At 43.6% G+C, this 18,344-nt stretch overlaps 1 protein-coding gene across 1 annotated transcript in view; it reads left to right on the top strand.

Moving 5' to 3' along the window:
- Positions 1–4,806, top strand: part of LOC106588943 (calcitonin gene-related peptide type 1 receptor) — an 82,201-nt gene extending 77,395 nt beyond the window's left edge. The window contains exon 16 of the mRNA XM_045709736.1: positions 2,548–4,806. Coding sequence (XP_045565692.1) covers positions 2,548–2,772 — 225 coding nt within the window. The 3' untranslated portion in view covers positions 2,773–4,806. The remainder of the gene's footprint in view (positions 1–2,547) is intronic.
- Positions 4,807–18,344: the final 13,538 nt, after the last annotated feature.

Raw genomic sequence — 18,344 nt, forward strand, 5'->3', positions numbered from 1 at the left:
GCTCCGGGCCATGGATCATCCCAACAGGCTTCTTGCCATGGATTATCCCTACAGGCTCCGGGCCATGGATTATCTCTGGAGGCTTCATGCCATGGATCATCCCTACAGGCTCCGGGCCATGGATCATCACTGGAGGCTTCAGGCCATGGATCGTCACTGGAGGCTTCGGGCCATGGATCATCACTGGAGGCTTCGTGCCATGGATCATCACTGGAGGCTTCTTTCGTGGAGCTGGAATAGGTCTCACCGGACTAGGGAACGTCGCTGGGAGTTCTGGACTAGGGAACGTCACTGGAGGCCGGGTGTATACTGGGCCGTGGAGGCGCACTGGAGGTCTGGAGCTTATGGCTGGCACAGCCCGTCCTGGTTGGATAAGACCCGTAGCCCAGCAAGCGCGGGGCGTTGTAACAGGTCGCACAGGTTTGTGTTGGCGAACTGGGGGTACCGTGCGTAGAGCTGGCGCAGGATAACCTGGGCCGAAGAGACGCACCGGAGACCAGGAACACTGAGCAGGCACAATCCTTCCTGGATGAATGCTAACTCTAGCACGGCAACTGTGGGAAGCTTGCGTCGAGCGCACCGGGCTGTAGCTGCCCACTGGCGACACAGTGCGCATCCCCGCATAACACAGTGCTTGCTCGATCACTCGCCACTCACGGTGAGCACGGGGAGTTGGCTCAGGTCTCCAACCTGACTCTGCCAATCTCCCCGTGGTGGGGGGGGGGGCTGTCTCTCGCACTTGCCTCGTGGTTGGTATAGCGCCTCATAATAACGCCGCTCTGCTTTTGCTGCCTCAATCTCCTCCCTCGGACGGCAATACTCCCCAACCCGACTCCCGGGTCCTTTCCCGTCCAGAATGTCTTCCCAGGTCCATTGCTGATGACCACGCTGCTTGGTCCTTTGGTGGTGGGTAGTTCTGTAACGACTGTCGTAGAGAGGGGACCAAAGCGCAGCGTATTGAGTGCTCATGATGAAATGTATTTAAACTCAGATCACTAAAGAAAAGAACAAAAGCGAAAACGATCAGCTCACAGTTCTGTCAGGTACATAGACTAAACAGAATACAACTACCCACAAACACAGGTGGAAAAAAACCCTACTTAAGTATGATCTCCAATTAGAGACAACGAGGACCAGCTGCCTCTAATTGGAGATCATCCTAAAAAAAACAACATAGAAATAGAAAACTAGAACTAAACATACATATAGAAAACATAGAAAAACACAAAACACCCCCTGTCACGCCCTGACCAACTCTACCATAGAAAATAACATCTTACTATGGTCAGGACGTGACACAAACACTGCTTTGCTTTCCATTTTTAGACTGCACGCTCATTCATGCAGAATAAAGTTATCACACAAGATAATTCTCCGGTTTTCATTTTTTTCTTAATCAGATTCGTGCTGTGCTGAATAATTTCATACGCTCATAATGTATAATTTACTAACTTGGTGATTTTCAAAAGAGGAACAGCAGATAAGTGAGCGTAAATTCATCAATCTACTCTACCTGCACTAAACTCAGTAAGGAAGAAGGTATTATCCTTCAATTCATCACAGGAAATGGGAGCCTAAATTGTGATTCAATTCTGTTTCTTGCCAAATTCATGTTTAAAAACTGTCATTAACATTTATCATACGAATCCACATTTCCTGAGCTTAGTCACATTACATTGATTTAATGATCATGCATATTGATGAAAATGTGTGGTTGTGCACTAAAATGCTGTGAGGTGACATTGAGGTTCTAAAATGCTGTGAGGTGACAGTGAGGTACAAAATTGCTGTGAGGAGACAGTGAGGTACTAAATTGCTGTGAGGAGACAGTGAGGTACTAAAATGCTGTGAGGTGACAGTGAGGTACTAAATTGCTGTGAGGAGACAGTGAGGTACTAAAATGCTGTGAGGTGACAGTGAGGTACTAAAATGCTGTGAGGTGACATTGAGGCACAAAAATGCTGTGAGGTGACAGTGAGGTACTAAAATGCTGTGAGGTGACATTGAGGCACAAAAATGCTGTGAGGTGACAGAGGCACTAAATTGCTGTGAGAAGACAGTGAGGCACTAAAATGCTGTGAGGTGACAGTGAGGCACTAAAATGCTGTGAGGTGACAGTGAGGCACTAAATTGCTGTGAGGAGACAGTGAGGCACTAAAATGCTGTGAGGTGACAGTGAGGTACAAACAGACCATGTGTCTTTTTGCTGTTCACCCGTCCGTGCCTAATGAGTCTCTCTGTGTGTCTGTAAAACCCTGATGAAGGCAACAGCTGAAACACAGCGATTTTAATAATGAAGAAGTTTTTATGTACTTCCATTGTCCTCCAAGAGTGGCTTAATATGGTTGTACCCTCTCTCTCTCCTTCTCTCTCTCTTTCTCTCTCTCTCCTTCTCTCTCTCTTTCTCTCTCTCTCTCCCTTTCTCTCTCTCTCCCCCCCTCTCTCTCTCTTTCTGTCTCTCGCTCCATGTGTGTGTGTTTATCCGTTTGTGTGTGTACTCACCGATTAGAAAATACAGTTTATAATATGAATATTCCTTTTTCTCAGGTGCAGGCGGCTCTGAAGAGACAGTGGATTCAGTATAAGGCCCAGTGGGGTCAGAGACGTAGGGACCACTGCTCCATGCGCTCTACCTCCTACACCGCCACATCCATCACTGAGGTGCCTGCCTTCATGTACCACCACGACTGCAACAGCGAACACTTAAACGGCAGACACACCTCTGAGGACTCTGAGCTGGTGGCTCTTAAGACAGGGGAGACGTACGCCTAACAAGCGGGAGGCAGTCTGAGTGTGGGAGGAGAGAAGAGTTAGTAGAGGAATCAAGATGGAGACGTTTCTCTGCTATCTAACATGAAAAAGTTTCCCAGCGGTCCCCGCCACGGTTCCACATCTCAGAGACAGAACGAGGGGGTAAGCCCCAGACTGTGAAGGAGAAGACAGTGTGTGGCTGGACAGTGATACAGTGATTCAGTATCTCTCCCATGACTTGGCCAACGATGGCTGATGCTTCTTTACATGACATTGCTGCTGCTGTGGCTGATTTTAAAAACATTATAAGATATACATGAAATGGGAGCCGAGTTTGAAATGTGGCACGTCCTAAAGCTGCTATTTGTGGCTGCTATTTGTGGAGCTCTTCCTACACATCATGGGGACGTTGAGGATGATGGTGATGATGATGATGTTGATGATGATTATGAAACTGTATTGTTGCTTCGTCTATACCAAAGGGTGTGTGGGTTTGGCTGCCATAGGCATGCTCTGCGTGAACTGAATCCAACACTGAAGCGACCAACAGTGTCCATGACACGTCAGATCAAAGGTTGACAAAGGCTCCCTGTACCTAAGCTCTGGAATCCTGTACATATTTGTTTCACCAGTTTCACTTTAAAAGTGTCAAAGGGTGTTTTAGAAGATTCTATTTTTCGGACTAAATGTTTTTGTTCTTGTCAACGACTTGTTCTTTAAATACCTGCTATCTGTCCTGTGAAGCCAGTTAGCTCCGCCAGACTGCTTTGCTGTTAGCACAGCTGCTGACTGTTCTTGTGGTGTTTCTGTCACAAGGCATGGATTTAAAGAATGCAGAAGATACAGAACACCTTGATATGGGCTCAAAAGAGAGAGAGTAAAAAGGATTGATTAACTTAAAATAAAAAGCAAGATATTGAATGACATAGGTAACGCATTTAGAAGCCATTTTGAGTACCACATGGCTCTAGAGGGGAGACTATTTCAGTGAAATAGTCTGTCTATTGTTTGCCGTGTCCATTTGCCAAAAGGTCTAAAGTGAAGCTTGTATGGTTACCGAAGGATCATTATGTTATGTTTTGTGCTTAAATTAAGGACATTTGAATATGTTCAAATGTATTTTCTTTGTCAAATCGTTTATGAATAGAAATAACAGGGAATGAGGAGAGAAAATGAGTAAATAATTAAGGCTACCTGCACAGTGTTGCTATCTCAACAATTATAATTTTCAATACAATTATCTAAATTGAAAACATGATTACCTCGAAGAAGCATTTTCCTTCCATTGTACAGAATCTGTTAAATCATTCTAACTGAGGGCTATTTCAAACAACTCTCTTGTGGTGAATACTACAGAATGTGTATTTTCATTCACCTACAGATGTAGGATTTTAATTTGAGCCAGTTTGCTACAACAGGAAAATAATCCTGCAGCAACAGGAAATGTACATTTTTACATGGATTATAATGAATTGAAATTTTTTTGTCGGGGTTGATACATTTTTTGTAAGGATAAATCAAGTCTGACATTTCTAAATGGAAATTACAAACTTCAGAAGCCTCGTGACAAATATAATTTGATTTGATTTTAAACCCCAGGAAAGTTAAAATCAAATTAAGATCCTACATCTGTAATATATCATGCCCTTAAATTATCATGCTCTTGGATTCTGAATTAAAGTCATTGAGGCATTTCAGAAAGTGTAATGTGGAATCCTTTGCTCTTAGCTAATCTGGTAGCGCAGGCACATTTTTAGGAGTGTGATTTTGGTTTTGTGTCACAAAGGCTGTCTTACGGAGTCAGGAATAGAAACACAATCTCTTGTTTACCGTCACTGCATGCAGGTGGTCTCCTCAACAAGCACCTTCTGTTTCATAGAAATTTTTATTTTAACCTTCAAATGTGTTCCTTTGTAAATTGCACAACCAAAATTGATTTCTAGAATGGACACTGAAAACCATTGAAATTGAATGAAATGGCTCAGCACACTGCTTTGTATTGAGTTAAAGGAGATGTGTGTGTGTGTGTGTGTGTGTGTGTGTGTGTGTGTGTGTGTGTGTGTGTGTGTGTGTGTGTGTGTGTGTGTGTGTGTGTGTGTGTGTGTGTGTGTGTGTGTGTGTGTGTGTGTGTGTGTGTGTGTGTGTGCGAGCGTGCGCGCGTGCGTGCGTGTGTGTGTTTATCAGTGTGTAAAATGCAGATAGTGATCCATGAGCCTTGGGGCCTTCTGATGTCCAGATTAATCCCATCTTCACATGTTCTTTAAAGATAGACATCTGCTAGGATTTAACTCCAGGGGCTCTCAGAAAGGAAGAACGGCTCTGGAGCAGCCCTGATCTGGAAATAGTGTAGCAGTATGTTACTGTAGACAGGTACAGGTACTTCAGTACCGATGACAACCAGGGGCGTCATTTATAAAAAGATTTGTACGCACAGATTTAATCCTAAATTGTGCATACAATGCCATTTATAAATGAGGCCCCAGGTGCCCAGACCCATTGCAGACTAGTCTGGACCTGAATGTCGAAGACACATTTTCTTTTGGGGACAATACTGTTAATTGTGCCAATCTAATTTATTTTACATCTTCAAATTCTATTAGGCCAAGATAAAGTAAATCTTTACACTTACGCCAATGTTAATACTGCTTCCAGTGTCTTTGCTGATGTCGGGCCAGCATGGAAGATTTGACACGGTGACAATCAGTTTGAAAAGTTAGAAGAAGGCCATTTGATGAGATCTCTAAGAGCTAATTCTGTCTGTTTGAAACCAGAGAAGGCTTTAACCACTGTGAAGTGGATTTAAAAAAGGTTTTGATCCATCCATCTTTTGAGGTTTATTTGTTGTGGATATGAATACCATGTTAAGGTTTTTATTTTAATTTGGAGGAAGATGAATATTTCTGTATATTTAGTATGTTCATGGTCATGTTGTCCTGTGCCCATGTCAACATGACAGCAGAGTTTGTGTGTGTAATAGATGTGAAATGTTTCAAGCGCTGTTTTTGGTTCTTTTGTTTGGCTTGTGTTTGGCTCTCGACATCTAAGTGCTTTGTGTGGCGTTATTTCAAAGAAAACAAAAACAGTGTTTTGTAAAATGCACAAAGTGACCAGCTGTTTGTTTGAAAGCTATTTCAATCAGAAATATATTCCTAAAAGATTCCCTGTTGTGTCTGTTCTTTCTTTCCTACAATACTATGCAACCTGTAGGACTTAGGAACAAACCTTTGTGTGGGTGCGTGTGCATGTGTGTGTGCATGTGTGTGTGCATGTGTGCGTGCATGTGTGCGTGTGTGTGTGCATGTGTGTGTGCATGTGTGCGTGTGTGTGTGTGTGTGTGTGTGTGTGTTTTAAAGGGAGCAGAAGAAACTGGATTTAAAAGTTTTAAAATACCTCATCACAATCCCCACTGTATTATTTTGTACCCAAATTACCCCCCTAAATGGTTTAGGCATACTTTAAAATCTAGTCGTCTGTCCGGAAAAATAACACATTTCAAGTTTCAGAGGATTTGCATTGTGAGTATGTGATGGAAACGATGTATCGTGAGATTGACTTCATTCATATTCCTGCTCTCTCATTCATCAACTGTCATACAGTAATGCTTCTGACACCCATACAACACAAAGGCTGTATATTCCATATATAGTGCATTACTTTTGACCACAAGTAGTGCACTATGAAGGGACTAGGGTGCCATTGGAGATACAGATAAAGTTTGGGCACATCAGACCCCTCTGAAAAGGACACTTCTTCCCATCAGTAGAATCTGGTTGTTATCATCCTAATAGGCCAAGCTTTTGCTTTTCTAAGAGCCCCCGCAACGATGAAGCGTCTATTACACTAAGGACAATTTCAAGGTCTGTTGGTTCTTTATAGCACCGCTATACCATAGTAAGTCAGTAACAATGATGTTGGATTTCAAATAGCTCCTATTCAAATAGCTGTTTTACAATATCTTATACAGGCAAACCCCAACCCATGAAACTGAATCATTAAATGATAGTGTTCGACTTGAAAGTGGAGAGGAAAATGAAGCTGTATGCAAAGAGACTCCTGCTCAAGATGGAGTAGGTTCATATTCATTTGTCTCTGTATTTATGAATAGGCAATGGGGGAAAATAATCAAACTTTACTGTTGCAGGAACGTACCGTTTAACCTGTTTATTGAAACCCATTTACTCAGTCATAAGGATTGGATTGAGGCATAACCTCACACAGCAGATCTTATTGAGGGATCACCAGTCATGGTAAATTCCCCACCTGATTATTCCAAGGCAGGATAAAAAGAGAAAATAATATCTGAATTCCAACATGGAAATAGGATGCACCCTAAATGGCACCTTATTCCCAAAATAGTGCACTACCTTTGACCAGAGCCCTATGGGACCTGATCAAAAGTAGTGCACTGTATAGAGAAAAGGGTGCCATTTGGGGTGCATTCTATTTCCATAATGAATTCAGATATTATTTTCTCTTTGAATCCTACCTTGGAATAATCAGGTGGGGAATTTACCATGAATGTAAAGTTTTATGAATATGTTGTATCATTTTCTCATGCCTTCAAACTAAGTAACAGTAGACCTCTCTCAGAGCCCAGTCATAGACATACATAGATAGACCCAGCGGTGCGTGAAAGAGACTCCAAATCCCTTGTTGTTGGAGAGCATTTTGTTCTCTTCGTCTCGGTTGGGTATCTCTGTGTCCTCTAGTCTCCCACGCTGAGACGTCAGACCCCACCGTGTCTCCTCTAGTCTCCCACGCTGAGACGTCAGACCCCACCGTGTCTCCTCTAGTCTCCCACGCTGAGACCCCAGACCCCACCCTGTCTCCTCTAGTCTCCCACGCTGAGACGCCAGACCCCACCCTGTCTCCTCTAGTCTCCCACGCTGAGACGCCAGACCAAATCAAATCAAATCAAATGTATTTATATAGCCCTTCCCACATCAGCTGATATCTCAAAGTAAGAAGCCACAGCTCCAAAAATAAAAAAAAACCAGACTACAGTTTGCAACTGCACATGGGGACAAAGATCGTACTTTTTGGAGAAATGTCTTCGTCTGATGAAACAAAAATAGAACTGTTTGGCCATAATGACCATCGTTATGTTTAGAGGAAAAAGGGGAGGCTTGCAACCCGAAGAACACCATCCCAACCGTGAAGCATCAAATCAAATCAAATCAAATTTATTTTTATATAGCCCTTCGTACATCAGCTGATATTCTCAAAGTGCTGTACAGAAACCCAGCCTAAAACCCCAAACAGCAAGCAATGCATGTGAAAGAAGCACGGTGGCTAGGAAAAACTCCCTAGGAAAAACTCCCTAGAAAGGCCAAAAACCTAGGAAGAAACCTAGAGAGGAACCAGGCTATGAGGGGTGGCCAGTCCTCTTCTGGCTGTGCAGGGTGGATATTATAACAGAACATGGTCAAGATGTTAAAATGTTCATAAATGACCAGCATGGTCAAATAATAATAATCATAGTAGTTGTCGAGGGTGCAACAAGCACGTCCGGTGAACAGGTCAGGGTTCCATAGCCGCAGGCAGAACAGTTGAAACTGGAGCAGCAGCACGGCCAGGTGGACTGGGGACAGCAAGGAGTCATCATACCAGGTAGTCCTGAGGCATGGTCCTAGGGCTCAGGTCCTCCGAGAGAAAGACAGAAAGAGAGAAAGAGAGAATTAGTGAGAGCATATTTAAATTCACACAGGACACCGGATAAGACAAGAGAAATACTCCAGATGTAACAGACTGACCCTAGCCCCCCGACACATAAACTACTGCAGCATAAATACTGGAGGCTGAGACAGGAGGGATCAGAAGACACTGTGGCCCCATCCGATGATACCCCGGACAGGGCCAAACAGGCAGGATATAACCCCACCCACTTTGCCAAAGCACAGCCCCCACACCACTAGAGGGATGTCTCCAACCACCAACTTACCGTCCTAAGACAAGGCTGAGTATAGCCCACAACGATCTCCGCCATGGCACAACCCAAGGGGGGGGCGCCAACCCAGACAGGAAGACCACGTCAGTGACTCAACCCACTCAAGTGACGCACCCCTCCCATGGACGGCATGGAAGAACACCAGTAAGCCAGTGACTCAGCCCCTGTAAAAGGGTTAGAGGCAGAGAATCCCAGTGGAAAGAGGGGAACCGGCAAGGCAGAGACAGCAAGGGCGGTTCGTTACTCCAGCCTTTCCGTTCACCTTCACACTCCTGGGCCAGACTATACTTAATCATAGGACCTACTGAAGAGATAAGTCTTCAGTAAAGACTTAAAGGTTGAGACTGAGTCTGCGTCTCTCACATTGGTAGGCAGACCATTCCATAAAAATGGAGCTCTATAGGAGAAAGCCCTACCTCCAGCCGTTTGCTTAGAAATTCTAGGGACAATTAGGAGGCCTGCGTCTTGTGACCGTAGCGTACGTGTAGGTATGTACGGCAGGACCAAATCGGAAAGATAGGTAGGAGCAAGCCCATGTAATGCTTTGTAGGTTAGCAGTAAAACCTTGAAATCAGCCCTTGCCTTAACAGGAAGCCAGTGTAGGGAGGCTAGCACTGGAGTAATATGATCAAATTTTTTGGTTCTAGTCAGGATTCTAGCAGCCGTATTTAGCACTAACTGAAGTTTGTTTAGTGCTTTATCCGGGTAGCCGGAAAGTAGAGCATTGCAGTAGTCCAGCCTAGAAGTAACAAAAGCAAGGATTAATTTTTCTGCGTCATTTTTGGACAGAAAGTTTCTGATTTTTGCAATGTTACGTAGATGGAAAAAAGCTGTCCTTGAAACAGTCTTGATATGTTCTTCAAAAGAGAGATCAGGGTCCAGAGTAACGCTGAGGTCCTTCACAGTTTTATTTGAGACGACTGTACAACCATCCAGATTAATTGTCAGATTCAACAGAAGATCTCTTTGTTTCTTGGGACCTAGAACAAGCATCTCTGTTTTGTCCGAGTTTAAAAGTAGAAAGTTTGCAGCCATCCACTTCTTTATGTCTGAAACACAGGCTTCTAGCGAGGGCAATTTTGGGGCTTCACCATGTTTCATTGAAATGTACAGCTGTGTGTCGTCCGCATAGCAGTGAAATTTAACATTATGTTTTCGAATGACATCCCCAAGAGGTAAAATATATAGTGAAAACAATAGTGGTCCTAAAACGGAACCTTGAGGAACACCGAAATTTACAATTGATTTGTCAGAGGACAAACCATTCACAGAGACAAACTGATATCTTTCCGACAGATAAGATCTAAACCAGGCCAGAACTTGTCCATGTAGACCAATTTGGGTTTCCAATCTCTCCAAAAGAATGTGGTGATCGATGGTATCAAAAGCGGCACTAAGATCTAGGAGCACGAGGACAGATGCAGAGCCTCGGTCTGACGTCATTAAAAGGTCATTTACCACCTTCACAAGTGCAGTCTCAGTGCTATGATGGGGTCTAAAACCAGACTGAAGCGTTTCGTATACATTGTTTGTCTTCAGGAAGGCAGTGAGTTGCTGTGCAACAGCTTTTTCTAAAAATTTTGAGAGGAATGGAAGATTCGATATAGGCCGATAGTTTTTTTATAATTTCTGGATCAAGATTCGGCTTTTTCAAGAGAGGCTTTATTACTGCCACTTTTAGTGAGCTTGGTACACATCCGGTGGATAGAGAGCCGTTTATTATGTTCAACATAGGAGGGCGAAGCACAGGAAGCAGCTCTTTCAGTAGTTTAGTTGGAATAGGGTCCAGTATGCAGCTTGAGGGTTTGGAGGCCATGATTATTTTCATCATTGTGTCAAGAGATATAGTACTAAAACACTTTAGTATCTCCCTTGATCCGAGGTCCTGGCAGAGTTGTGTAGACTCAGGACAATGGAGCTTTGGAGGAATACCCAGATTTAAAGAGGAGTCCGTAATTTGCTTTCTAATGATCATGATCTTTTCCTCAAAGAAGTTCATAAATTTATTACTGCTGAAGTGAAAGCCATCCTCCATTTGCGAAGGCTGCTTTATAGTTATCTTTGCGACAGTATCAAAAAGAAATTTCGGATTGTTCTTATTTTCCTCAATTAAGTTGGAAAAATAGGATGATCGAGCAGCAGTGAGGGCTCTTCGATACTGCACGGTACTGTCTTTCCAAGCTAGTCGGAAGACTTCCAGTTTGGTGTGGCGCCATTTCCGTTCCAATTTTCTGGAAGCTTGCTTCAGAGCTCGTGTATTTTCTGTATACCAGGGAGCTAGTTTCTTATGACAGATATTTTTAGTTTTTAGGGGTGCAACTGCATCTAGGGTATTGCGCAAGGTTAAATTGAGTTCCTCGGTTAGGTGGTTAACTGATTTTTGTCCTCTGACGTCCTTGGGTAGGCAGAGGGAGTCTGGAAGGGCATCAAGGAGTCTTTGGGTTGTCTGAGAATTTATAGCACGACTTTTAATGCTCCTTGGTTGGGGTCTGAGCAGATTATTTGTTGCGATTGCAAACGTAATAAAATGGTGGTCCGATAGTCCAGGATTACGAGGAAAAACATTAAGATCCACAACATTTATTCCATGGGACAAAACTAGGTCCAGAGTATGACTGTGGCAGTGAGTAGGTCCAGAGACATGTTGGACAAAACCCACTGAGTCGATGATGGCTCCGAAAGCCTTTTGGAGTGGGTCTGTGGACTTTTCCATGTGAATGTTAAAGTCACCAAAAATTAGAATATTATCTGCTATGACTACAAGATCCGATAGGAATTCAGGGAACTCAGTGAGGAACACTGCATATGGCCCAGGAGGCCTGTAAACAGTAGCTATAAAAAGTGAGTGAGTAGGCTGCATAGATTTCATGACTAGAAGCTCAAAAGACGAAAACGTCATTGTTTTTTTTTTGTAAATTGAAATTTGCTATCGTAAATGTTAGCAACACCTCTGCCTTTGCCGGATGCACGGGGGTATGGTCACTAGTGTAACCAGGGGTGAGGCCTCATTTAACACAGTAAATTCATCAGGCTTAAGCCATGTTTCAGTCAGGCCAATCACATCAAGATTATGATCAGTGATTAGTTCATTGACTATAACTGCCTTGGATGTGAGGGATCTAACATTAAGTAACCCAATTTTGAGATGTGAGGTATCACAATCTCTTTCAATAATGCCAGGAATGGAGGAGGTCTTTATACTAGTGAGATTGCTAAAGCGAACACCGGCATTTTTAATTTTGCCCAACCTAGATCGAGGCACAGACACGGTCTCAATGGGGAAAGCTGAGCTGACTACGCTGACTGTGCTAGTGGCAGACTCCACTAAGCTGGCAGGCTGGCTAACAGCCTGCTGCCTGGCCTGCACCCTATTTCATTGTGGAGCTAGAGGAGTTAGAGCCCTGTCTATGTTCGTAGATAAGATGAGAGCACCCCTCCAGCTAGGATGGAGTCCGTCACTCCTCAACAGGCCAGGCTTGGTCCTGTTTGTGGGTGAGTCCCAGAAAGAGGGCCAATTATCTACAAATTCTATCTTTTGGGAGGGGCAGAAAACAGTTTTCAACCAGCGATTGAGTTGTGAGACTCTGCTGTAGAGCTCATCACTCCCCCTAACTGGGAGGGGGCCAGAGACAATTAATCGATGCCGACACATCTTTCTAGCTGATTTACACGCTGAAGCTATGTTGCGCTTGGTGACCTCTGACTGTTTCATCCTAACATCGTTGGTGCCGACGTGGATAACAATATCTCTATACTCTCTACACTCGCCAGTTTTAGCATTAGCCAGCACCGTCTTTAGATTAGCCTTAACGTCGGTAGCCCTGCCCCCTGGTAAACAGGGTATGATCGCTGGATGATTAGTTTTAAGTCTAATACTGCGGGTAATGGAGTCGCCAATGACTAGGGTTTTCAATTTGTCAGAGCTAATGGTGGGAGCCGTCGGCGTCTCAGACCCCACAACGGGAGGAGTAGAGACCAGAGAAGTCTCGGCCTCCGACTCCGACTCGCTTAATGGGGAGAACCGGTTGAAAGTTTCTGTCGGCTGAATAAGCGACACCGGTTGAGCATTCCTACAGCGTTTCCATCCAGAAGCCATGAGAAAGTTGTCCGGCTGTGGGGACCGTGCGAGGGGGTTTATACTAACGTTACTATCTGTACTTACTGGTGGCACAGACGCTGTTTCATCCTTTCCTACACTGAAATTACCCTTGCCTAACGATTGCGTCTGAAGCTGGGCTTGCAGCACAGCTATCCTTGCCGTAAGGCGATCGTTCTCCTGTATATTATAAGTACAACGACTGCAATTAGAAGGCATCATGTTAATGTTACTTAGCTTCGGCTGTTTGAAGTCCTGACGAACCATGTCCAGATAAAACCTCTGGGGTGAAAAAGTTGAATGAAAAAACCCCACCGTGTCTCCTCTAGTCTCCCACGCTGAGACGCCAGACCCCACCGTGTCTCCTCTAGTCTCCCACGCTGAGACGCCAGACCCCACCGTGTCTCCTCTAGTCTCCCACGCTGAGACGCCAGACCCCACCGTGTCTCCTCTAGTCTCCCACGCTGAGACGTCAGACCCCACCGTGTCTCCTCTAGTCTCCCACGCTGAGACGTCAGACCCCACCGTGTCTCCTCTAGTCTCCCACGCTGAGACGCCAGACCCCGCCACGTCTCCTCTCGTTCCCTCTTCCTTCCTTCCTTCCTTCCTTCCTTCCTTCCTTCCTTCCTTCCTTCCTTCCTTCCTTCCTTCCTTCCTTCCTTCCTTCCTTCCTTCCTTCCTTCCTTCCTTCCTTCCTTCCTTCCTTCCTTCCTTCCTTCCTTCCTTCCTTCCTTCCTTCCTTCCTTCTTTCCTAAGGCTCATTCCATGGATTACAGACCTTCTCCCTTCAATGGTTAAAGCTGTACATGCTTCATCTGCTGTGAATGAGTCCAGATTCCCTTTAACATTAGATTTTTCAGATTGAAGAAGATCTGTAATTTCAATCATGGGTCTAATAATGGAAGTCCTTCACAAGGGTTTATGTATCAGCTGACAATCTGTTTGTGTGAGAGTGCAACTATTTACTTTCTTCCAGATTTGTTTATGGAGCAGTTTTATTTTGGTATTCCTCCATATGCTGGCGTTGTTAGCTCCCTACTGAGATAGCGGATCTCCTGCCAAAGACACCACAAAGATGTGGTCAATCTGGTCGTCACTATCTGGTGATGCTAGAAATGATGCTTTTCTAACCAGAAATCACAAATCTTGACCTTCACCCGTAAAGACATTTTGCGTACCAAATGGCACCCTATTTCCTATATAGTGCATTACTTTTGACTAGGGCCCGTAGGGCTTTCATCAAAAGTAGTGCACTATGTGTAAAAAGTAGTGCACTATGTAGGGAATAGAGTGCAATTTGGGATGCTGGCAGACTCAGCGATATGACGTCATCATACACAGTAGGACAACCACCTACTTAGCTTACAGACATCTGACACTACAGGCGCCTCCTGTTGTCTAATTCATCTATTGTGTTATTTTACACAATTTCAATGACAACAGAAGATGTACAAAGGCCATAAAAACACATTGCCATTTGGTAAAGTGAAGCACACTCCTCTCTGACATCAGAGCTTTGTCTTGTCCCTGGGCTTGTTTCTGATCCCATTCTCCCACGTTTTGAAGAGCTTGTCGAATTATTAACAAAACACACAACAATAACACTGTTATTTAATTTTAAATGGTACTTGATGGTGTGTGTCTCGCTGTCAAATTAGCATCCGTCAGATGTCTTCTGAAGCCTTGAACAGTGGTGATCATCACATGAAATAACTCCCTCCTTAAGGATTACAATACCACGCACACGGTCTAGTCATCAACATTGAGTTTAGTAGCATAAATCCTTTGATTTTTAGGGAGTGTTACAATAAGCTACAATACACACAGTGTGATAAAGTTTATTGGGTATTATGATGAAAATCCTTTGCTATTAAAAGGATACTTCAGGATTTTGGAAATGTCTTGTCTCTGCGTGCAGTTTGAAGTGCAGTTTGAAGGAAGTTGCTAACTAGCATTAGCACAATGCCTGGAAGTCTATGGTAACAGCTAGCATTCCAGTAGATACCATAAACTTCCAGTCATTGCACTAACACTCGTTAGCATTGGCTCACGAAACTACCTCTAACTTCATCATACTGGATACAGATAAAGGGCCTCAATGCCAAAATCTTGAATTAGCCCTTTAAGTAGGAATAATGAAATAATGTTCCTCGGAGCACCCCTTAATCCATTCATGTAAAATGTACTTTCAATTTATATTAGCATCTTTTTTAGTGAGGATGTATATTTGTAAAGCAGGGGATGAGACGATAGACTAACAAACATCAGAGACTGGGCTGAAAGCCTGCATGTTGTCATTCATAACCAACCTAGTGCTGCCATTCATATCCAACCTAGTGCTGCCATTAATAATCAACCTATTGATGCCATTCATAACCAACCTAATGCTGCCATTCATATCCAACCTAGTGCTGCCATTCATAACCAACCTAGTGCTGCCATTCATATCCAACCTAGTGCTGCCATTCATATCCAACCTAGTGCTGCCATTCATATCCAACCTAGTGCTGCCATTCATATCCAACCTAGTGCTGCCATTCATAACCAACCTAGTGCTGCCATTCATATCCAACCTAGTGCTGCCATTCATATCCAACCTAGTGCTGCCATTCATATCCAACCTAGTGCTGCCATTCATATCCAACCTATTGATGCCATTCATAACCAACCTAGTGCTGCCATTCATAACCAACCTAGTGCTGCCATTCATATCCAACCTAGTGCTGCCATTCATATCCAACCTAGTGCTGCCATTCATATCCAACCTAGTGCTGCCATTCATATCCAACCTAGTGCTGCCATTCATAACCAACCTAGTGCTGCCATTCATAACCAACCTAGTGCTGCCATTCATATCCAACCTAGTGCTGCCATTAATAATCCACCTATTGATGCCATTCATAACCAACCTAGTGCTGCCATTCATAACCAACCTAGTGCTGCCATTCATAACCAACCTAGTGCTGCCATTCATATCCAACCTAGTGCTGCCATTCCTATCCAACCTAGTGCTGCCATTCATATCCAACCTAGTGCTGCCATTCATATCCAACCTAGTGCTGCCATTCATATCCAACCTAGTGCTGCTGAAACTGCAAGAGGGAGAAGCAGGAGCGGCAAATTGGCCAGTTTGGAAATGTAATGGTTTTCGTATATCACTTAAGATACAATTTTTTATTCTCCTGCGGCATCATTATTCTCCTGCCGCATCATTATTCTCCTGCTGCATCATTATTCTCCTGCCACATCATTATTCTCCTGCTGCATCATTATTCTCCTGCTGCATCATTATTCTCCTGCTGCATCATTATTCTGCTGCTGCATCATTATTCTCCTGCCGCATCAATATTCTCCTGCTGCATCATTATTCTCCTGCTGCATCATTATTCTCCTGCTGCATCATTATTCTGCTGCTGCATCATTATTCTCCTGCTGCATCATTATTCTCCTGATGCGTCATTATTCTCCTGCTGCATCATTATTCTCCTGCTGCATCACTATTCTCCTGCTGCATCATTATTCTCCTGGCGCATCATTATTCTGCTGCTGCATCATTATTCTCCTGCTGCATCATTATTCTCCTGCTGCATCATTTTTCTCCTGCCGCGTCATTATTCTCCTGCTGCATCATTATTCTCCTGCTGCATCATTATTCTCCTGCTGCATCATTATTCTGCTGCTGCATCATTATTCTCCTGCCGCATCAATATTCTCCTGCTGCATCATTATTCTCCTGCTGCGTCATTATTCTCCTGCTGCGTCATTATTCTCCTGCTGCATCATTATTCTCCTGCTGCATCACTATTCTCCTGCTGCATCATTATTCTCTTGGCGCATCATTATTCTGCTGCTGCATCATTATTCTCCTGCTGCATCATTATTCTCCTGCAGCGTCATTATTCTCCTGCTGCATCATTATTCTCCTGCTGCATCATTATTCTCCTGCTGTATCATTATTCTCCTGCCGCGTCATTATTCTCCTGCCGCATCAATATTCTCCTGCTGCATCATTATTCTCCTGCTGCATCCTGCTGGGAGAGGGGGGGGGGGGGGGGGGTCACAAGCTCTGGGGGCCAATGCGACAATTTTTTTTATTTAATAAATCATTTTGACAGTAACCTTCCAAAAGTAATTCCTAAACCTTTTTAATTTCCATATATACTAGGAAGCTAAGGGTTTGTTTCTTGGGCTTTAGGAATGTGACTGAAAAAGTTCCTCAGGCCTTGAAAAAGAGCAAAGTATGAGGGGATCTCAGTGAACAAATGCCGTAGTCAAGGCTACAACGGCGACAGTGCAATGAGTGGAGCTTAATCAATTCAAAAGCATACAGCATATCAGTACGAGAGCCTGATGCTTCTTAGGTAGTTCTTTATGCCATCTCCAGTCTCAGAAACGACAGTATGGTTGGCAATTCCCAGTACAGAAAACAGTCGGGCCTGCAACCTGGACCTACAGGTCGTGGTGGAAACATTTGGACGCAAAAAGGGAGGACTTCAGGAGACTAGGGGAGTCTCTCAAATTGGATTTAATTTTATTGAATTACATTTACTTTGAATATTGCAGCCCATTTGTGTAGGCTATTAGCCAGACAAAACCCACTGAGTGGTGGCTGAATTTATCCTCAAGCAGACTACTTTTTCCTCATTGTTAGGCTATTTGAAGTGCAATTTTTATAAAAAAGTGTATAAATAGCAGCTAAACAGCAGCTAAATACGGTATATAGCTATAGATAGTACACTGAATAATGAAACAATCCCCAATAAGCTAGTGTTTTGAGGGTAGACTAACTGTATTATTTGGCATTAATAGACTGGTTTCACGCACAAGAACTTTCTATCCAAGCTGGGAGAGAGCACAAGGACGGCTCATGCCATGCAGGTTCAGGTACAATCTGCAATGTTTCCAACTTTAATTAGTGAACATGTAATCACATTATTGCCACCAGCGAGCAGTCTAAAAATGCCATCATTGTGACACCATGTATAGCTTTGTGAAATGTTTAACAAAAATAATGCCCAAATAGGCCTACCAGCTCATTTTGACATGTGTATCTGAAATGCAGCCATTGCTGCGTAAGGCCTACACATCATTTGTGCCTACCAACATGCACAGATCAGCTGACAGGATGAGCACCACCACTAGCTTATCAGAGATTCTTACAGGCTTCATAGATTACACTTTAATCATTAGAACTACAGGCTACATTTTTGTGACACTACGCAACGAGGGTAAAATGTTATGTGTGGGAGTTTCAGAGGAGCAAACTAAATCAAACTAAGTGTATATTCTAATGTCATAGCTGATGTGTTAGAGAGAAACACACACACACACACTCTATAGCAAGAGAGCAGGGAGGGGGCGAAAAAGTAGGCTGTGTAATTTTCATAGTATTGACATTACCTTTACAGTAGCCTATCACACAACGATTGTGTAATACAAATCAATCATAACAGAGTGAAAGTTTGCCTACTGATTTTAGTAGGTTACACATGCTATTGGTCCTACATACAACATCTAAAATACACAGTGATATAAAGTACTTAAGCAAAA

Source organism: Salmo salar, chromosome ssa27, assembly GCF_905237065.1.
Source record: "Salmo salar chromosome ssa27, Ssal_v3.1, whole genome shotgun sequence".
Classification (NCBI taxonomy): domain Eukaryota; kingdom Metazoa; phylum Chordata; class Actinopteri; order Salmoniformes; family Salmonidae; genus Salmo; species Salmo salar.